Genomic DNA, 17,995 nt, shown 5'->3' with positions numbered 1-17,995 from the left:
TTCCACATCTGTTTATTCCAAACGCAGTGCCCGTTGATAGCTTCTCTTTCCATATTCTTTTCTGATGGAATCAGACTTCTGAGTAAGGGAAAGTTTGAATAGAATACAATCAATTCAAACCTCACCTTTTCAAAAGCTCTTTAGTCACAAATATCAGTGCCCCCATCCCTTTTCCAGACTCAAACAAGAAACAAATTATTTCTGATAAATTCTAGTATTTATTAAATTATAAAGTGTTTTTAATCAAAAAGAAAAATGCAGACTAAGAGAAACCTCCAAGTACAAGGACAAGACAGCAAACCTTATGGAAAGGAACACCATGAAGTATGTTATAGAGTCTGAAACTTAATAGCTACAGCTTGACATTTCTATCTTAGTGAGACCAACTGTAAAGTAGTTGTTAGTCATCTATTTTTAACTCCCAAATTCACATCTCTTTTCCACATTAAGCTTCCTGCTCATGATACCAAGTATCTCACAGATGCCAAATTTTAGTGAAGATTTTATACCAATCCATGCAGAAAAATAAGGTAGTGCAAGAGTCAGATGAGAGCCATTAATGCACGGGGACACACTAGCCAAAAGAACTAAAGACTTTAAAAAACAAACACTCTAATGTAAACAGATGCCAAGAAAACTGTGTTATACTGAACAGCTCTCAACTATCAACACCCCAATTCCTCACATTAAATAAATTTCAGCAGAGACATGTTAGACATTTTAATTTCAGGTCTGTCCTTCCCATATCCCTTCCCACCCCAACTCCCACAATGTACTACTAAGGATGAGTATAATGTTATGTGGGCAGAAATTTACAGGTATTCATTTGACCCTTGAGTGTGGTGCTGAAGACATCTGTTTAAACCTCTGTCACTGTGCACTGTCCGTCAGGCCTTCTGGATCTGACATTGACACTCATGGTCCCACCCCCTGCAACTGGTCGGTCAGACCGTTCAGCTACTGTCTGATTTGCACTTGAAACCAAAAGTCTCTGTTGGGTCAAGGAGTGCTGTGCAACCACCACAGGGGCATCCTCAATATCACTACTGGCATCCGACTCTGTTTCTTCAGTGGACGTATCTGGTACTCTACCAGAAGATGGTGATTCGTGATCTTCTTCTCCTTCACCTCTATGACTCCTTTCAGCTATGCTGTCTCCACTGAGTTGTAAATGAGCAAAAGAGTCTTCCAAAGAAGCGCCTGCATCAGGGGACGGTGTTACAGGGCTGGTTAACTGACCATCGACTGATGTTAGAGGCCTTGTAGAAGATGGCACTGGAAGCTGCACAGAAGCTCCAGTGTGTGCTGACCCACTGTCCGCACCATCGGCAGAACTCTCTCTGGCTAGATTTACAGTGTTGCTGTCACAGTCCAGCCGAAGTCCAGCCACTCCCTTCTTTGGTATATCTATTATATCTCTTTTAATCTTTCTGCGACGTCCATGTTCATTTCTCCTATATTGAACCATGTTTTCAAGATCAGCAACGTACAGAAATCCAGCAATTAACATTTCCGTGTTCTTTTTACCTTTGGAAAAAGCATCTTCTAGCTCCCGACTGGTGCGCTCATCATACTGCCACCATCCATTTCTTCCTTCATAATACCACACATATTCACCATTTCCTCTGCTTGCAGCCTTAAGTTCTTCTGGTGACAACAAGGTTGGCTTGTCAAGAAAATCCTCAGGAATCTCTTGCCGACAAAGAGCACATCGCTTCCCGAGCCATGAAGCGCCCTTTACACACAGATAACAGAAAACATGCTTACAGGGCAGACTGACTGGATGAACACATGTTTGTAGACAAATGGCACACTCGGGAACTGTTAGAGAAGGTGCAGTGTTAGAACAGGTCTCACTCGCCTTCTTATTGGTAGGAAGCATATTTAGTGAGTGATCAATTTCACCACAGCCGGCCATCCTATGGAAATGAGAAGAAAAAAGTTGAAATCAGATTTAAACTTTTCTTATACTAGTTCAGAAAATACCCAGTAAACCCATTCCATGTAAACCACATGCTATGCAAGACATAAAAAAAAATGAATAGACCAGGAAATTTAAAGTCAGGCTGGGCTATATAGTGCGCTTACTGCATAAACATGGGTAGGAAAGTGAAAGAAAATAGGAAAAACTCAATATATATAAAAAATCTTTTTCATTTATAGATGTATGCTGATACAGGAACCAATGAAAAGTATAGTTATTAGGGAAAACTGCAAAAATAAACCAAAGCATACACAGCATATCTTAAATACTAAAACAGAATTAAAAGCAAACATTTAAAAACATGAAATCTACTCCAAGTTGGCTTCAGAATCTGTATGAAGAGTAGAAAAACAGTGAGGTTCTTCAAATTATAACTCCAGACAACAGCAATTTGCAGAAGAAATTAATTAAAGCTGAACTTTCCTGAAAAAGAAAAGAATGTTAAGACAGTAACAGCAGTGAGCAGAGATGAATGGACGTAAGTTAGGAAGTTTGAGATGGGCAGGTTGGGGGGCTGGATGGTGGAGATCTCAGCTGAACAAAGTCCTGAGTCAAGTAGACCATCAAGGAGACTGAAGTCAGCCTGGAAACAAATCATAAAAGCCTTATTTTACTAGGCTAAAGAAACATGACTTGATTGTTATTCCATAGATAGAAAACCGCAGGTAAGAAGAAAATATATGAGATGGGAAAAAAAGACTGAAGAATGGAGATGACAATCCCAGAGATTAGAAATCAGGAAATAAATTGCTGTTTAAATGAGTGACACCTTTACCATTTCATTCTGTCACGTTACACACAAACCATTCCAATTACACCATTGTAAGGACTTCTGCTTTAGTCCTAGATCACTGCAAGCTAGGTCCAGGGGCCTATAAAAGGGATAGCCAATAAATTCTGACACTTTCAAAACTGAGGAAGGATACCCTTTGCCTTTCACTCACATCCTTTTTCCTTTTATCCTTCCCTTAAATCCTTTCCTATAACACTGGTTTTTGCAAGATACATGTTCAAAATTATACAAACTTGTAAATTAGACTGAACTCAAAAGGAAAGCACATACACAGTACTTACAGAAAGTAATGATGAAAATGCTTAATGTATATATTATTTTTCAACACTTAGACATTATCAAACCCCCTTTCCAGAAATTTTAGGTTATAGAAATCAGGAAAGTAACTTCTAACTTGTTCAAAATTAATTAAGCAAATAGAACTTAATGTATTTCTCACTCTAGGTGCTTCAAATTATTTTGTCATGCTTTCAAAGATCTAATTTGAAACAAAAGAATTTATAAGTATAAGCAAATGCTTGTTAACTCCTCAGTGATCAACACCATCTATATCTCTCCTTGCTAACTCAAATGAACTATGTATACTTTTTGTTAGGGTTTCAGAGAACGTCACTCCTTGATATTTAAATCAGACAAATTAATTCTAATGAAATTCCTTTTTTTCCTATGTGTGTGCATGTGCACATGTGAACCCATGTATGTGGTCTGTGCACATAGAGACCCAAGGTTGACTTCAGAAGTCTTTCTCAATTGCTCTCCACCTTTTCATGAGGCAGTGTCTCTGAACAAAACTACAGCTCAGCATACGGCAGTCTGGCTGGCCAGCGTGCTCTCGGGATGAACAAAACTACAGCTCAGCATACGGCAGTCTGGCTGGCCAGCGTGCTCTCGGGATGTTGTCTCTACCTTCATTCCAAGTGCTGAAATTACAAGCTACCTTACCCACCCTGCATTTTTGTGGGTGCCAAGGATCCGAGCTATGATCCTTACATTTGTACAGCAAACTCTTTATGAGCTGAGCACAAGAACACCGGGGAGTACAAAGAAGGAAATGGTTACCTGTAGGGAGGAGACACATTCAATGTATAACATGTATTTTGTAGGAAGTGTGCAAAAACTTGTCTGCCCTTAATCAGCTAAGACACTTTTTCTCACTGCTAATAGGTCTTAAACAGGTTTTAGGTCACAATCTTATAAAGAATGTGATGGAATCTTATTTAAAAAGTTAAAATTGGTCCACATATATAACCATCCAGTTATGAGTCAGCAACACATACATGGTTCTTAAAAACAAGGTTTGAGCAGGAAAAACAGGTACAAAAACCTTGTGTTATTCAACACTTCAAATCATAACAGCTTGTAAGAGATTCAAAAATGCCCAGAGGAAGACACGAAATAGCTATCCCCCCACCCCCAAAGGCAAGAGGGATGTCAGCCAACGTAAGTTAAAGTAGAAAACCCCTAAGTTACGCTGTGTAGCTCCACTCACTGATTCTGCTTTAGCAGTCAGAGAATTTGTTCCCAGTAACTTAGTCAAGACATCTTTATTAACTGTTGCCCCAAAGAGGCAACGAGATTTCCTCACCCCTCTTAGTTATGAGACACTGACTCCTGTCAGTTACACAGCCAAAGAATCACTGGCAAAACACACTGTGCTTGCAGTCTGCCTTACTGTCATTTACTCCTGGTTCAGGCTGGGGTTCTGCCAGCCATTTGCAAAACTAACCCCTTAGCTTTTGTAATCAGCACCACGCTCTAACTCCTTTAGAACTCTGACTAGCAACTCAAAATTAATGACCTATACCTTAATAACTTGAACCCATTCTTTTTCTAAAACCTTATGTTTTTCATTTGGATTTTAGCACATTTTCAATTCATCTAAGTTTCTTTCCCCCTTTTCTCTAGTACCCCTTCAATATCAGTACTCCTTCAAGACTCTACAAGTAGTCTCTGTTGTATACATCACATGCTTGGTCAGTATTCTGAGTATCTCATGGGTATGGGGACTATGTGATTTCTCACACCTCACATCTGGAAATGGTCCACCTCAGACCTGTATTTCTTATTCGGTATTCTAAAATTGCACCTCAAAACTCTCTAGGCACTTGAAATTTAATGTGACTAAAAAACAAACTTATCTGATCCCCAAATCCTGTATATTGTTTCTTTTTTTTTTTTTTTTTCCTCCACTTTGGATAAATCAACATTTTTAGTGCTCACCTAATCTCCAGCTGCAATTCACTTAAGAGTGCCTCTTCATCCCAAAACCTGTGAACCTAATTCCGGACCCTTAACTACCCCTTGCACAAAACACAAACCTTCCAATAGACTGCAGTCTTCTCTCTTTCTGGCTTCATCTCTGCTCAGCCATGCTCATTAGACATCTCTCAGCCTTTAAGAATGTCCTTCTGTATACATAATGCAATGGAAGTTCCCAAGCATAAAACTACATTGAAACAGTTAAAATCATAGCTATACCATTTTTCTTTATGTTAACACTTACTAAATTTGCCTAACAAAAGGAATTAACTAGTGTGCTCTTTCTGAACCTCGGGGTCTGGATTTGGGTTCAATAGTCTGTCGTTTTTAGTAAGTGTCTACTGAATGATGTTGGTATAGGTGCTACAGTAGAAAGAGAAGCTCACCGAGGTGCTAAGAATTCATTTCCCAAAGTAGGAGAGGGGATCATCCTTCTTAGAAAAGACTGACCCCAGCTAGCACACACCAGTCATTTTATTCAAGCCCCATACAAGGTTTATCAGTGTGGGGAAAAGTTCCAACTACCAATGCTATCTTGCCCTTGCCCCTCACGACAGCAGACAACCCACACAAATCGCAGACTCTGACCATGGCCAGCCATAGTCACAAGTAAGAACCCCAGGTTTGCAGGAGTCTTCAGACCAAGATCTGTGCCGCTGTAAACTCTCACATACACCAACTGCAGATTTTCCAGGGAGGCAACATTTCTTCAAGGTTCAAACAGTCTCAAACAATTTCTCAGCCTCTACCGATTAGCACAAACATAGCAAAGGCTTTGCTGAAACATTTCACTCAAAACCAGACATAAAGACCTTACTATACATATAACTACACATGTCCCAAGGGATTATACTTAAGAGAAATTTGGTAAACACTGTCATAGGGAAATGACTTACTTTCTCTAATTCTGCTTCTTCAACATACATAAGGCTACTCTTACATTTAGTGATTAAATTTAGCAATCCAAGGAAAGTAGACACTGGACTCCTGGTAATATACAAAGGATTAAGTAAATGTTCACTCCTTTAACTCTGATGTTCTTTCTTCTACTTTTTCTTATATATATTATCAGTTCTTGCTCGTCTACAGCACCTAAATGTCAGGCATCTGTACCCCTTTCTTGTACTCTGCCTCTCAGTTCTTTACATGATACTAATTTCTTCTTCCCAGCTCCAAAAGCATCTTATTTTTATCTCAAATTGGTACCTGCACTACCATTTAATTGGTAACATATTTGTCTCATTTACTAGGCTACAGTCAGTTCTCTGGTGACCAACATCTACAGACATACAAGATTAATCCCACCCATACACACAAATGGTTGGGAAGGAGGTGTCTGCCTCAGGTATAGGGAGTTTGCCTAGCAAGCACAAGGCCAAGGTCCTGAATTTGATCTCCAGTTATGTCTGTGTGTTGGCTATGGAGTAGGAGTACACACTAAACAAGACTCACTGGTTCTAATTTAAAAGAAAATCACATGGTACCATTTCTCTCTTAACAAATTCTCTACACTGACAAAGAATGATACTGTCATACTGTTAATTGCAGCGTTATTATATTGAAAAAGGGGGTAACAAACTAGTTTCTGTGTCCAACTTGGAGACTGTGAAATAGTATCTGCAAAAGTTCCTTGGGTCCAGGAATCAAATTGAAAGTCAACATACTTTCCTTTCCCATGATCTAGAACTATAGTGTTGATTATAGGAAGTATTTCATCAAAATATAATGAACTTTAGTATGATCAGGGTCAAGGTTGTCAAACCCCTGAAGGCATATTACACAAGCCTAAATGACAGGAAAATACAACTAATAAAATACAAATTAGACCAATTAATATGAACAAAAATGATATACTAATTTCTAAATCTAAACACAAGTATAATACATATGAAAAGTCTTTAAATTCATGAATCAAACTTTTAGTAATTAGTTCCAAACTCCAGAAATCTTTCTCATCTTAATAAAAACTGAAATTTCTTACCTTGGTTATTTAAGTAAATTACTATGTAAACCAAAGGTGGAAAACCTAGGCCTCCAGCTTTTTAGACTTAACTTGCCATAGTATCCCTATGTGGGAACTTAGAAGTCTTGATTGTACTCATTTAGTATGCATGGGCCTGCTTTCTCTATAAAAGCACTAGTAAGTCAATAAAATTTCATTTTGAACAATTAACACTAAACACAAGCATTTTTTTCTGCATTCATCTTGCTCCATTGGAGCTTCGGCAAAGCTGTGATGCTCTAGAGGCTATACTCACATTTCCATCACAGATCCCACAGGCACTGAGCACAGAAATAGAGCATCTTCTCTACCAGCTGTCAGCTAATTTGTAGTGTTTTCTCCTGCAAGGCTGGTTCATTCTCTGTGCTGCAAAGAGAAACAGTATCAATATCAATCCCTCTACAAACTAAGATCAATAGAATTAGTTAGTTATGATCCTTTAACTAAATATACTGACAATTTTTAAAGTTAAAATAAAATTGAAGACAAGGAACAAGGGTGCTCCCTTTTACCACTGCTGTCAACACAATGGAAGATCTAGCAGAAAAAGTAAAAGAATAAGGTCTTAAAATACATTGTTCACTTTTGCTGATAGAAAAAAAACTCATTTTCTCTATAAGGAGAAGTTAAATAACCAAGTCCAGCAAAATTGTAGATTGTAAGTCACACACACACACACACACACACACACCATGCACCTCAATCAACCAACCAACAACAGAACACAGTAGTGTGTTTCTATGTAATAGCAGTCAACAAAATGGAAATTACAGAAAAAAACATTGAAAGTAATAATTTAGCTTTGGACTGACTTAACCAAAGCTTGTCTGAAAAATGAAAAAAAAATGGCACAAATAAAATAGGACTAGTAAGTGTAAAAAAAAAAGAGGCAGCCAGTGATTGATCATAACCTGCAGACCATGAGAAGACAAATATGCCTCAGAGTGGTCTACAGACTGAATAAATTCCTACTAAAATCTTACCAGTCTTTTTGCATAAAAAGAAAAGCTAGTCCTTAAATTCACATCAAATTAGCTCAAAGAATCTTTAAAAATAAGAGCAAAGTTCAACGTTGCCACATCCCAACACTACAGAACAATACTAAGATACTGTGGTATGGAATTATAAGATAAATACATCAATAAAATACAATTATGAATCACGAAAACAGATGGCTCAGCAGTTAAGAGCACTTACTGTTTCTTGCAGCGGTCCCTGGTTTGGGGGCGGGGAGCAGTCTCAGCACCCACACAACAGCTCACATCAACCTATACTGTCAGTTATATGAAATCTAATGCCCTCTTTTGGCCTCCATAGGCTGTTATATGTATGTGATATACATAAACTTATATAAGCACATTCACATAAAATACGTAAATAAATCTTTTCAACAAATGCATAAACATATTACATAGCCAAATGATCTTTGGGAAAGTGTATCAAGCCCATTCAATAGAAAAAGAGTATGTCTCAACACTGAGACAACCCGATTTAGACATGCAACCAAGTCAAGCCACACTTCACACAATATATAAAAATTAATCAAAGCAGATCAATGACCTAATTATCATAATCCAATCCTTAAAATGTTAGAAGCCAATAGAACGCAAATTCTTTAAGCATTGGAACACGTAACACCATTGGGACACATAACACCAATAGTATAGAGAACAAAGGAATATATAAATTTGACCTTATCAAAATGTAAAGAAAAAATTGACAACTTATAGAAATGGAGATTTTTGAAAATAAAGACTTAATTTTCAGACTACTTAATTCCTACACCTCAATGGAAAAAACAAAAATAAATAAGAAACAGGCTTGATAACTCATTCTTTATAAGAAAATGATCAATGAACACATGAAAAGGTATTCAGTCTTAGTCATTAGGAAAATGTAACTCAGACCTACAGCAAAGTAAAAATACATGTGGCTAAGGATGCAGTAAAGTTAGACCTTTAGTGAGTGCTAGTATAAGTGTAATATGATGTCACTCATGTGGATCTATAATTACTATACACCCCAGCAATTCTACTGCTAGATCTATATAAAACAAAAGAATACTAGGACTCAGACTTTCATACGCCAAAGTCAATAACAGAATTACAGTCAAAAGATGAACACGCATGTCTCTTTGCAGATGAATGGATAGAGAAAACACAGTATTGCAGTATTCAGAACAAAAGAATGAAGTTTGTCCACTATAAATGTAACACGGAAACATGTTGCTAAAGTCAAATGAACCAGACATAAAGGGAAAAATACTGTATTTAGTCCTGAATGAATGGAGAACTTCAGAGATCAACTTAAGGGTCATCAGAGACCAAAATGAAGAGCGAACAGGGAGCTCCTGCCTCAAAAGTACATAGTTTCTGTCCGGAATATGAAATATTTCCAGAAATACATAGTAAGGATGGCTTCCAACACTGTCAATAAAATTAGCTCTACTGAGTGTACACTTAAAAATAATTAAAGAGTATCTCTTGTTTCTTACAATTTTACTACAAAACATGTTTTGAGTAAAATAATCAAGTTCTGTATGAACCCAGTCAAAGCAGCAACAAAATGTCAGTAGCCCATTCTTAATACTGAGTCAGCATCACTGCCTTCCTACACAGGTGCCATTAGCACATTAACTCATGGGTGCTGTTATTTATTTTACTACCTTTATGGCAACTTTTACTCAAGCTACCTCCTGTCCAGAAAATCAAAAACACCACCCGCCCTTTAGCTGTTGTCATATAGTATTCCTTCCTGTGGGTTGCCTACTTCAAGAGGCACATCATTCCACGTAGAACCTGCGTAACATCCTGCACATGATCACTAAAGAATTGGCCAACCACATAGTAAGTAAATCTAAGAGAGGAGAGACATGGATCCTGTTTCATTCAGTTCCTTAAGTCTCTCAGGGCTGGCAATTATCTTTTTAACCTAAGATTCTGATAGTTAAAAGTAAATGTAGCACTTATGACCTCTGAATAGAAGCCTGCTTTCCCCACCAATGTGTAAGAGAACAATGAATCTGTTTCAAGGCCAAAGAATTTTCTATGTAACTGGCTAAACAGCATTTCTACTAAATGTGTTTCAGTTTATTCTGGCTTTAGATAACATGGCTGCCACTATTCTATTCTTCCTACCAGCTTTTATACTCTGCCTTTGTGGTGTGTAAAAGTTTAGTGATACCACACAGGAATATCAATGCATATCCCTCCCACAGCCTACTCAAAACAGACACTGCTCATTTTCTCACAATGCCATCTGCAGATCAGAGAGAGCCATTCTATCGTACCAATTTGGCTTTCTTTGAGACTCTACCACTGGCTGTGCTTAACTTCACCATTTCACTACATATCATCCTCTTCATGCTATCTGCTGACAGCCCCACAAACCAACTTAACTGTCCTTGAGAACGAACAGCCCAGCTTCTCAGATGTCCTTAAATCATGCTCCAATATCCATTTATTAGAAACAAGTACATAGCTTCTTAAAAGTATGCATTTTGGGGCCCTCCCACTGCAGATTCTAGGCTGAAATGAGTCTAAAAAACATAAAACTGCCCTTTATTTTCAACTTCTGAACTCCCAAATTCAAATCACTTTACTTCCTCTCAGCAATAAAGTGCCACTTGGCACTGTCATCTAAAACAAGTCACAATCGCATTCTCAGACCACAAGCGCTGGCCCTTCTCATCAGTTCGCATTCCCACACCTGTTCTTTAGTTATGGAGACCTCTGGCCACTTCCTCATCTTCTTTCCTTTATACAGTTCCTGATGTCATTTCCTTTCCTGACCAATCTAGAATCATCTGAAAGTTCTTCCCTAACAAAACCCCTGTTTTCATCTCTGTGTGGTTATATGAACCCCTACCTCTGCTGAATTTTGCAATGTGCCACTTCAGTTTCCATGCCTTAGCCACTTACTGGTCAGAGACATAGAGATACTATTACTACCTTCTCTAGCCCTCCATATTGTCACACTAAATCCTGTCATTTTGTATACTGAACAGTCTGGGAATTTCCTATGTACTATTATGTAACCAGCCTTAAATACACTGAAAGAAATGGATCATGGTCCTCCTAAACTCGAAGCCAAATTTTAGTTTTCCAGTCTATTCAATAAAGGCAAACTCCTTAGGAAAACAAAGGCTTTAGGTCTCTGAACTCTAAATAAAGAAGTCCCTCTTATTTATCCTTGGCAACCAGCCTTCCACATTAATACCAAAGTTACACCAAAGTACTCAATGCTCCAAAGAGCTCCTGATAAGTCTGTGTATCCTCCTACCTTTAAAAGTCTTCCTCTTTCACAGCTTATAAAATGCCCGATGATGTTTACTGCACTACACAGAAATAGTCACCCAAACTACTTCTCTTGTATTTTATGTATTTTTCTATTATAGAACTTAACATGAATATTGGCATTATTAATTTATGCCCTGACTTTTTTCACAGAACCATGAGAACACGACAGATGTTATATCTTCAAATGGTTAGTAAACTGCCAATTAATTTGTGTTGATTTCAACTGATTTGTTTAAATATTACAATACTTAAGTCACATAAAATACCTGAGTTTCCTCAAGAAGAAGGTACTTTTCTGGAAATTGCCAAATACATAAAGTTAGAGAATTCTTTAAAGAACCTATGATATAACTAAGCATTCCAGCCTCAGTTATAGAATCTGTCATCTATCTTTTAGCAAGCACAAAATTCACCTGGCTAATGACTACTTAAGGAGTGTCCAGAATGCAGATACAATTCCAAGAATAGATAACTAGATGGTAAGATTCTTGCCTGTAAAATTTGGTCACGTATTTCTTATAAAAAACTTTAGCAAATCATTGCTTAGAAGTAGGAAAGGTGCCCTTTTCCTCCCATTGAAATACAGAGAAAAACAAATACCAACTGTTCCCGCCTATCCACTTAACCATCTTGTCCATAAAAATTTTCTCTCTACAACTGATTTTACTTAACAAACAAACAAACAAACAAACAAAGTAAACAGAAGCAAAGAGGTTTCGGAAAAACCCATATAAATCTTTAAGACTGCCTGCATTTGGACACCTAAGTAGGTTGTAGTCTTTTACAGAACTAGCCTAGCCACCAGTGAGAATCTACTAGAACAAGGCCATTTTCTCACCCCAACTTTATCCTGTCCTTAAAAGAACACTTACCTTACCATACCTATCTACTGTATTTAGGGTTAGCAATTTAAAAAAGCATTCCTAAAGGACGACAAGGAACATCCCCGCATGATTTCTCATTTTTATATCAGTTAATATATAGTTATACAATGATATATTTTCAAAATATGGTCAAAATACATTTACTTTGCCTGATACATCTTTTATACTCTATATTCTGTCCTAAAATATAAAAGATAGAACTTTTAAAAATTCTTTTCACAAATTTTTAAGCTATTGATTTTATTACTTCCTCCAAAGATCATTAACAATATGGTAAACTCAAATACTACCACTATTTATTCAATGCATCCTTACAACTGTTTCAAAGTCTCTGGCTCTCATAGACAAACTCTGTCAAGTATTCCATCAACAAACCTGACTCCAGCTAAATGAAGATAACTTTACAAATGTAAACAGGACCTCTGCAGGGCACAGAGCGTATATTTTCTAAAACCTTTCAGGCTACCGTAACTTTTATAATTTGTGTATCTCATAGAATTTTCAAAATTGAGACAAAATGGATTATAAAATTTGGGGGAAGGAAAATGAACTAAAATGCTTACAAAAATCTAGGTCTCAAGGACCAGCATCAGCACCACCAGGGCATTCCTTGGAAATGACAATCTGAAACCCAGACTAGAGTGTAATCTCCACTAAAGTCGGGGAAACACCAGTAATCAGTTTGGCCATTGCATCCTCAAAACAGCCTTAAGATTGGGACTATACAATTTACAAAGAAGGCACACCAAGCTCAGAAGGTATCTGGCTAACTGAAAGTCTAGAAACAAATGATACTTTAAGATGGGATTCAAATTCAAGTGTACATCTTTAAGAAGAAATAAATAAATGAACAAACAAAAAGAAAAACAAAACTGTAAGGCTTTATCTCAAAACACACACACTCATAAGAAGAAAAAGAAGAAAAAAAGAAAAAGAAAAAGAAAGCACCACAAAGAAACAACATTTTTCTTAGGAAAAACTAACATTATCTTATAAGCCAGTATCTAATTTCAAATTTTTTACTAGTTATATTAAGGTAATAAAAAGAAACAGGTTATATTAATTTTAAGGTGTATTTTATAAAATTCAATGTATCTTCAGTATTATCACCTCAATATGTATCCAATATAAAATCATTAATAGAATACATTTGTGTGTGTGTGTATACTCTGAAATTCATGTATACTTTATATTCTGCACAACTCACACCTGATGAGTACTAAGTGCTCCAGGAGTCTACCATGCCCACCAGAGTGGATCTACAATGTCTTGTGTATTAACACCTCCCTTAGAACATGAAGCTGACAAACTGTTATTTGCTGAACAGAAAAACTGAACAACATGCTAAATACAGATCAAACAATCAGAGAAACAAAACAAACAAAAAACCCCTATATACATTGTGTTGTGATAGGTTTAGGTGCCAAACTGATGCATTAACTACAATCTTGCAGACTATAATATCAAAAGGCAAAACCAGGGTAAACAGGTCATGTTACACTCAGGGTCAGATGAAGATGCCCGCGAATAATTTTCACATTATTTCAAACAAGATGTATTTCCAATCAAAAAAGGTATTTTTATTTTACTCAAAAGAGGATTTTTAAAGCCGGGGGAGGGGAGGGCATTAAACTAAGGGCTAAAAATAATCTAGCAAACATATACAATTGAAATATACATAATTCCTCCCACGATGATTTTTAAATTATAGCAACTTCAATACAAATGAATAAAGTAATATGAAAACAGAAAAGAAACAAAGTTCTTTAGCAACTGTGGAAGAAAAAGTGAGACTGATTTTATAATAAATGTTTATAGATTAGTAGTTAATTTATGTCTTTATCCATTAATCCAGCTAAATTAAAAAACTGAAAAATAGTCATATTTTATTTCTTTAAAATTGTAACCACTAAAGAAGTTCAAGTCATAATTATCTGACTACACTTTAATACCTAGTGTAAATACTTAGGATTAATATTAGGATTAATAATGTAAATAATTAGGATTAATTTTAAGATAGCCAAACTTTTTAAAATTCCATTGTCCCTAGATAATAAACTTGAATAAAATATTGGCTCTTAAAAAAATGAATCAAAGAAAAAGATGAACATATCACAATATAAATAAAAATATAAATGTCAAATTACATACACTTGACTATTTTCTGCTTTTCCTATTTAAAGTTAAGGGGTAATGAAGTAAGAGTTACTTAAAACAGAATATATTGTATAGAAAACATATCAATGATCAATGATAGGGGAACTACTTCAAACCTCATTATATCTGTGTGAGAGTGTGTGTGTGTGTGTGTGTGTGTGTGTGTATAGGTGGGATTAGACAAACACATCTTAAAATTTAAGATTCTCAAATTTTAAGCATGTACTGTTACAATGTATCAATTCTTGTACTTCATCATCAAATCAGCTTTCTTTAAAAGTCTAAAAGCTGGGAAACAAGTGTTCTGTCAAAACTCACTTGAGTTAAATGAGGTTCGACACTTTTGAGGGATCTTTTTGTCTCATGTATGACTGCCCTTAACAAGCATCATCCTATGACTCGATTTACTTCTGTCTCAGGCCTCATATTTAAGTGTAAGCCTTTAAATTCCTTCTTTAAATTCCTAGAGTGGGCTTTGTCTTTATTTCATTAACTCATGAGATAGAAATGTCAACTTATGTTTACATTTAATACATGTAATCTCATCTAACAGATGTTTCGGGCCGGCAAACATTTTGTAAATCAGAAAGTCCTCTTATTAACTAGATGTGTGACCTTCATCAACTCATCCCAATGCTTTTATTACTTCGCTCTCCTCTCTTTAATCAACAACTCTAAACGTTTTAATTAACAGGCTTTCAACAATAGGCTTTGTATTAAGTAACTAGAAAGGTAAATGAGAGTGTATAAAAAAGCTGAGGAAGCCATAGCCTAATGTAAACATAGTGTCTATGCTCAAAAAGACTGTTTCTAATCCACCCAGCAGTTACCCAGATTCACTCTGTGATGGAGAAGGCAACCAAGCAAGAGGGTGGGGGGTGGGTAGAAAAGACTAGGTATCTTCCATCTCTAATACTGACAGGAAAATGGGATAAATCCTTCAAATTCATATATGGTTAACAGAAAATATGTTTTCAACAGATGGATATGAAAAGGTTCTGTCCATCCATTATTACCTTCTTCCAAGTCAAGGAATGACCTTGGATCCAAAAAAACAACCCCCCACAACAGTAGTTCAAAAGTGGCACTTTACCACCTGACATGTCTCCTACAAAAAAATATTTATTTTCTCATTCCTCTTATCTAATGACCAGTTATTTGGGTCATTTCCCCATGTCTACAACTCTACTCAGTTCTTAAACAGCATAAAATGTTTAAGTTTTTAAGGTTTTCATTTTGCCCACATTACACAGGCCCATTTAAATAAACCGGAGTGTTTAACTCTATGATATCCAAGATCCAAGCAAACACATCCACAACTCCATCTTTAGTGTAGCAGTTACTCTTGAGTTTTCTCTAAAATGAGATTTGTTTGACCTATTTTCATAGCTCCCGGACGCTTTACACGCTATAACTACTAGTCTGTGTGGGTCGTTTTCTTCATTTGTTTTTTAATAAGTCACGCCCTTTAAAAGTCTAATAAGTCTAATACAGATCATTTATTGTTGTGTTCTACGCATTCGACAATAAATGCCTTTCAATGCCCAAGCTCCGAGTGCACATCCAGTTTGCAAAACAACACACACACATACACACACACACACACACACACACACACACACACACACACACACAAAACACACACAGAGGAGAGGGAGGCGAGGAATACACCCTGGCACCTGAAATGTCAATCAAAGGACGAAGCCTTTTCTAGTTCCTTTTTGTTTTCTTCTTCCCTAAGTTTTCTAGTATTTCGATGTTGTAAAAAGAAAACAAAATGTTGAAAACTTGTGAAGAGCTTAAAGAGCAATCAGAGAAAAGACAAAATGTAGTTGTCAGATTGCGTGTGCTAACTTACACTGGGGAACATCTTACCTAATTAGAGGACGGTTCCATTTCCATATCCTCAAAAACATGTCACACAGCCCTTTCTCTTAAAGAAAAAAAAAAACAGAAATAAAAAAAGAAAAGTCCAGGAAAATAAGACAGCGACAACAATGGGGATCCCGTGCACTCTCAGATGGGGTAGAGAGTAAGGGAGAGAAGTCCACATCCAGCAACCAGAACAAAGCGACAGCCGGGGCTCTCAAGATGCACCCGGCTTGGGAGGCCCAACTCGTATTCCGACACCTCAGGGTGGTTTCGGGTTTGGGGAGCCATCAAAACAAGAACGCTCTGCGGCTTCCGCCAGCGCAAGGAGGAGGGGACGACTCCAGGCGCTGGGCAAAACCCAGAGGCGCAGCAGCAGCGGCGGCGGCGGCAGCAGCAGCGGCGGCAGCAGCAGGCCAGGCGGAAGACAGCATGCAGCCGGTGACCGACTGAGGCCCAGTCGAGCCCGCTTACGCTGCCCGCAGCCCGGCCTGCCTGCGCAGTAATGGCCGGGGCCGCGCCCGTCACGGTCCGGGTTGCGCCAGCTCGGCCTCCCTCCGCGCGCCCGTCCGGGCCGCGCTGGCCAAGGGCGTCCCTGTCCTACCCGCCCCCGACCCGCCGCCGCCCACCGCGGACTCCGAGCGCCGCCCCGCAGCCAACGAAGCCGCAGCGCCCCCGCCGAGGCCCGCAGCCCATAAACCCCCGCGACCCTCACAGGTCCTGCCCGGCGCCCACCTCTCGGTCACAGCCGCAGCCTCCTCGCAGTCTTTTCTCCTCCGCTTCGGAGCCCGCAGCGGACGGGAACGCGCGCGGCCGTCACGTGACCGCCCGGCGCTCGAGGGGCGGGGCCGCGCCGACGGAAGCCACGCCCCTGCCGTGAGCGGCGTCCCGGGCCGGCAGTCCGCACGCTGAGCTTCTCTACCACTAGCTAGCACCGGGCTGTTCCCTACCCCTGTTCCGGTTCTCGCTCACTCTCTGCGTGGCGTACCTTGTGGCCTTCTGGTTACGAACCGGCGGAGGTACATGTCGGGGACTTGCGCGAGGAAGCTAGACCTTCAAGACCAGGAAGAAGAGCCATCCCAAAACCCAGCCTTGGACCAAGTCCTGAGTTTCCTTTGGCCCCTAGCGAGAGACTACCGCCTGTTCCTCATAAACAAGGCACCCGAAAAGGCACTGCGTGGACTGAATGGTCTCCGGGATGCTCCAATCTATTCATCTCACACATGGCTAGATATGTAATGGGGGGCTGGGGGCGTGCTGGGGTCTCAACAAGTCTTTTGAACCCTAACATCATAGGAAGCTAAAAGAAGAAATGAATCGTCCTACGAATCTAGAATAAATTTCATGGGTTAGCTTTATGGCAAGCATATGGTGTTAAACATCAAAATCTAGTCTTTGTTCATTTTAACAAGCACATGGTCTGTTTCAGAACCGAGTTTTCTCTACTTGAAGTTGGACAAAGTGCACCAGAGGGACCTTTTCACCTTTGAAAGTATTTCCGCATTCTGTAACCGTTGCATTGTGCTTGCAACAATGTTGCATTTTGAGGTTTCATTAACTGTTTCAATTAAACACTGAAAACTGTTCCGGGTAATTATTTATAGGATCTCTACAAAGTACAGCCTCTGATCCAAAGGAAGAGCTCATCTGGTTAACAACATTAGAAGCTGTAAATCCAGAGCATGGATTTGGGTTACTCAACCAGTTGTTATAGGGAATATCATATCAACTTTTATAGACACAAAAGAA

The 17,995-nt window shown here is 38.5% G+C and overlaps 1 protein-coding gene across 3 annotated transcripts; it reads right to left on the bottom strand.

Moving 5' to 3' along the window:
- Nucleotides 1-195: 195 nt before the first annotated feature.
- Nucleotides 196-17,041, bottom strand: Rnf146 (ring finger protein 146). 3 transcript variants are annotated; one of them, XM_087552504.1, is made up of 4 exons: nt 16,982-17,041; nt 16,253-16,310; nt 7,295-7,404; nt 199-1,919 (listed from the first exon to the last, which is right to left on the bottom strand). In XM_087552504.1, the coding sequence occupies exons 3-4, from the start codon at nt 7,300-7,302 to the stop codon at nt 860-862; spliced, it is 1,068 nt and encodes a 355-aa protein (XP_087408630.1). In that variant the 5' UTR covers nt 7,303-7,404; nt 16,253-16,310; nt 16,982-17,041; the 3' UTR covers nt 199-859. The 3 variants fall into 3 exon arrangements, with proteins under 3 accessions (NP_001012060.2, XP_087408630.1, XP_087408625.1); NM_001012060.2 differs by lacking the exons at nt 16,253-16,310; nt 16,982-17,041 and adding an exon at nt 10,747-10,789 and having other exon boundaries at nt 196-1,919; XM_087552499.1 differs by lacking the exon at nt 16,253-16,310.
- Between the last annotated feature and the right edge of the window lie 954 nt (nt 17,042-17,995).

The sequence above is a fragment of the Rattus norvegicus genome, chromosome 1 (genome assembly GCF_021556685.1).
Source record: "Rattus norvegicus strain SHRSP/BbbUtx chromosome 1, alternate assembly SHRSP_T2T, whole genome shotgun sequence".
NCBI lineage: Eukaryota > Metazoa > Chordata > Mammalia > Rodentia > Muridae > Rattus > Rattus norvegicus.
This window is presented reverse-complemented; position numbering and strand designations above follow the sequence as displayed.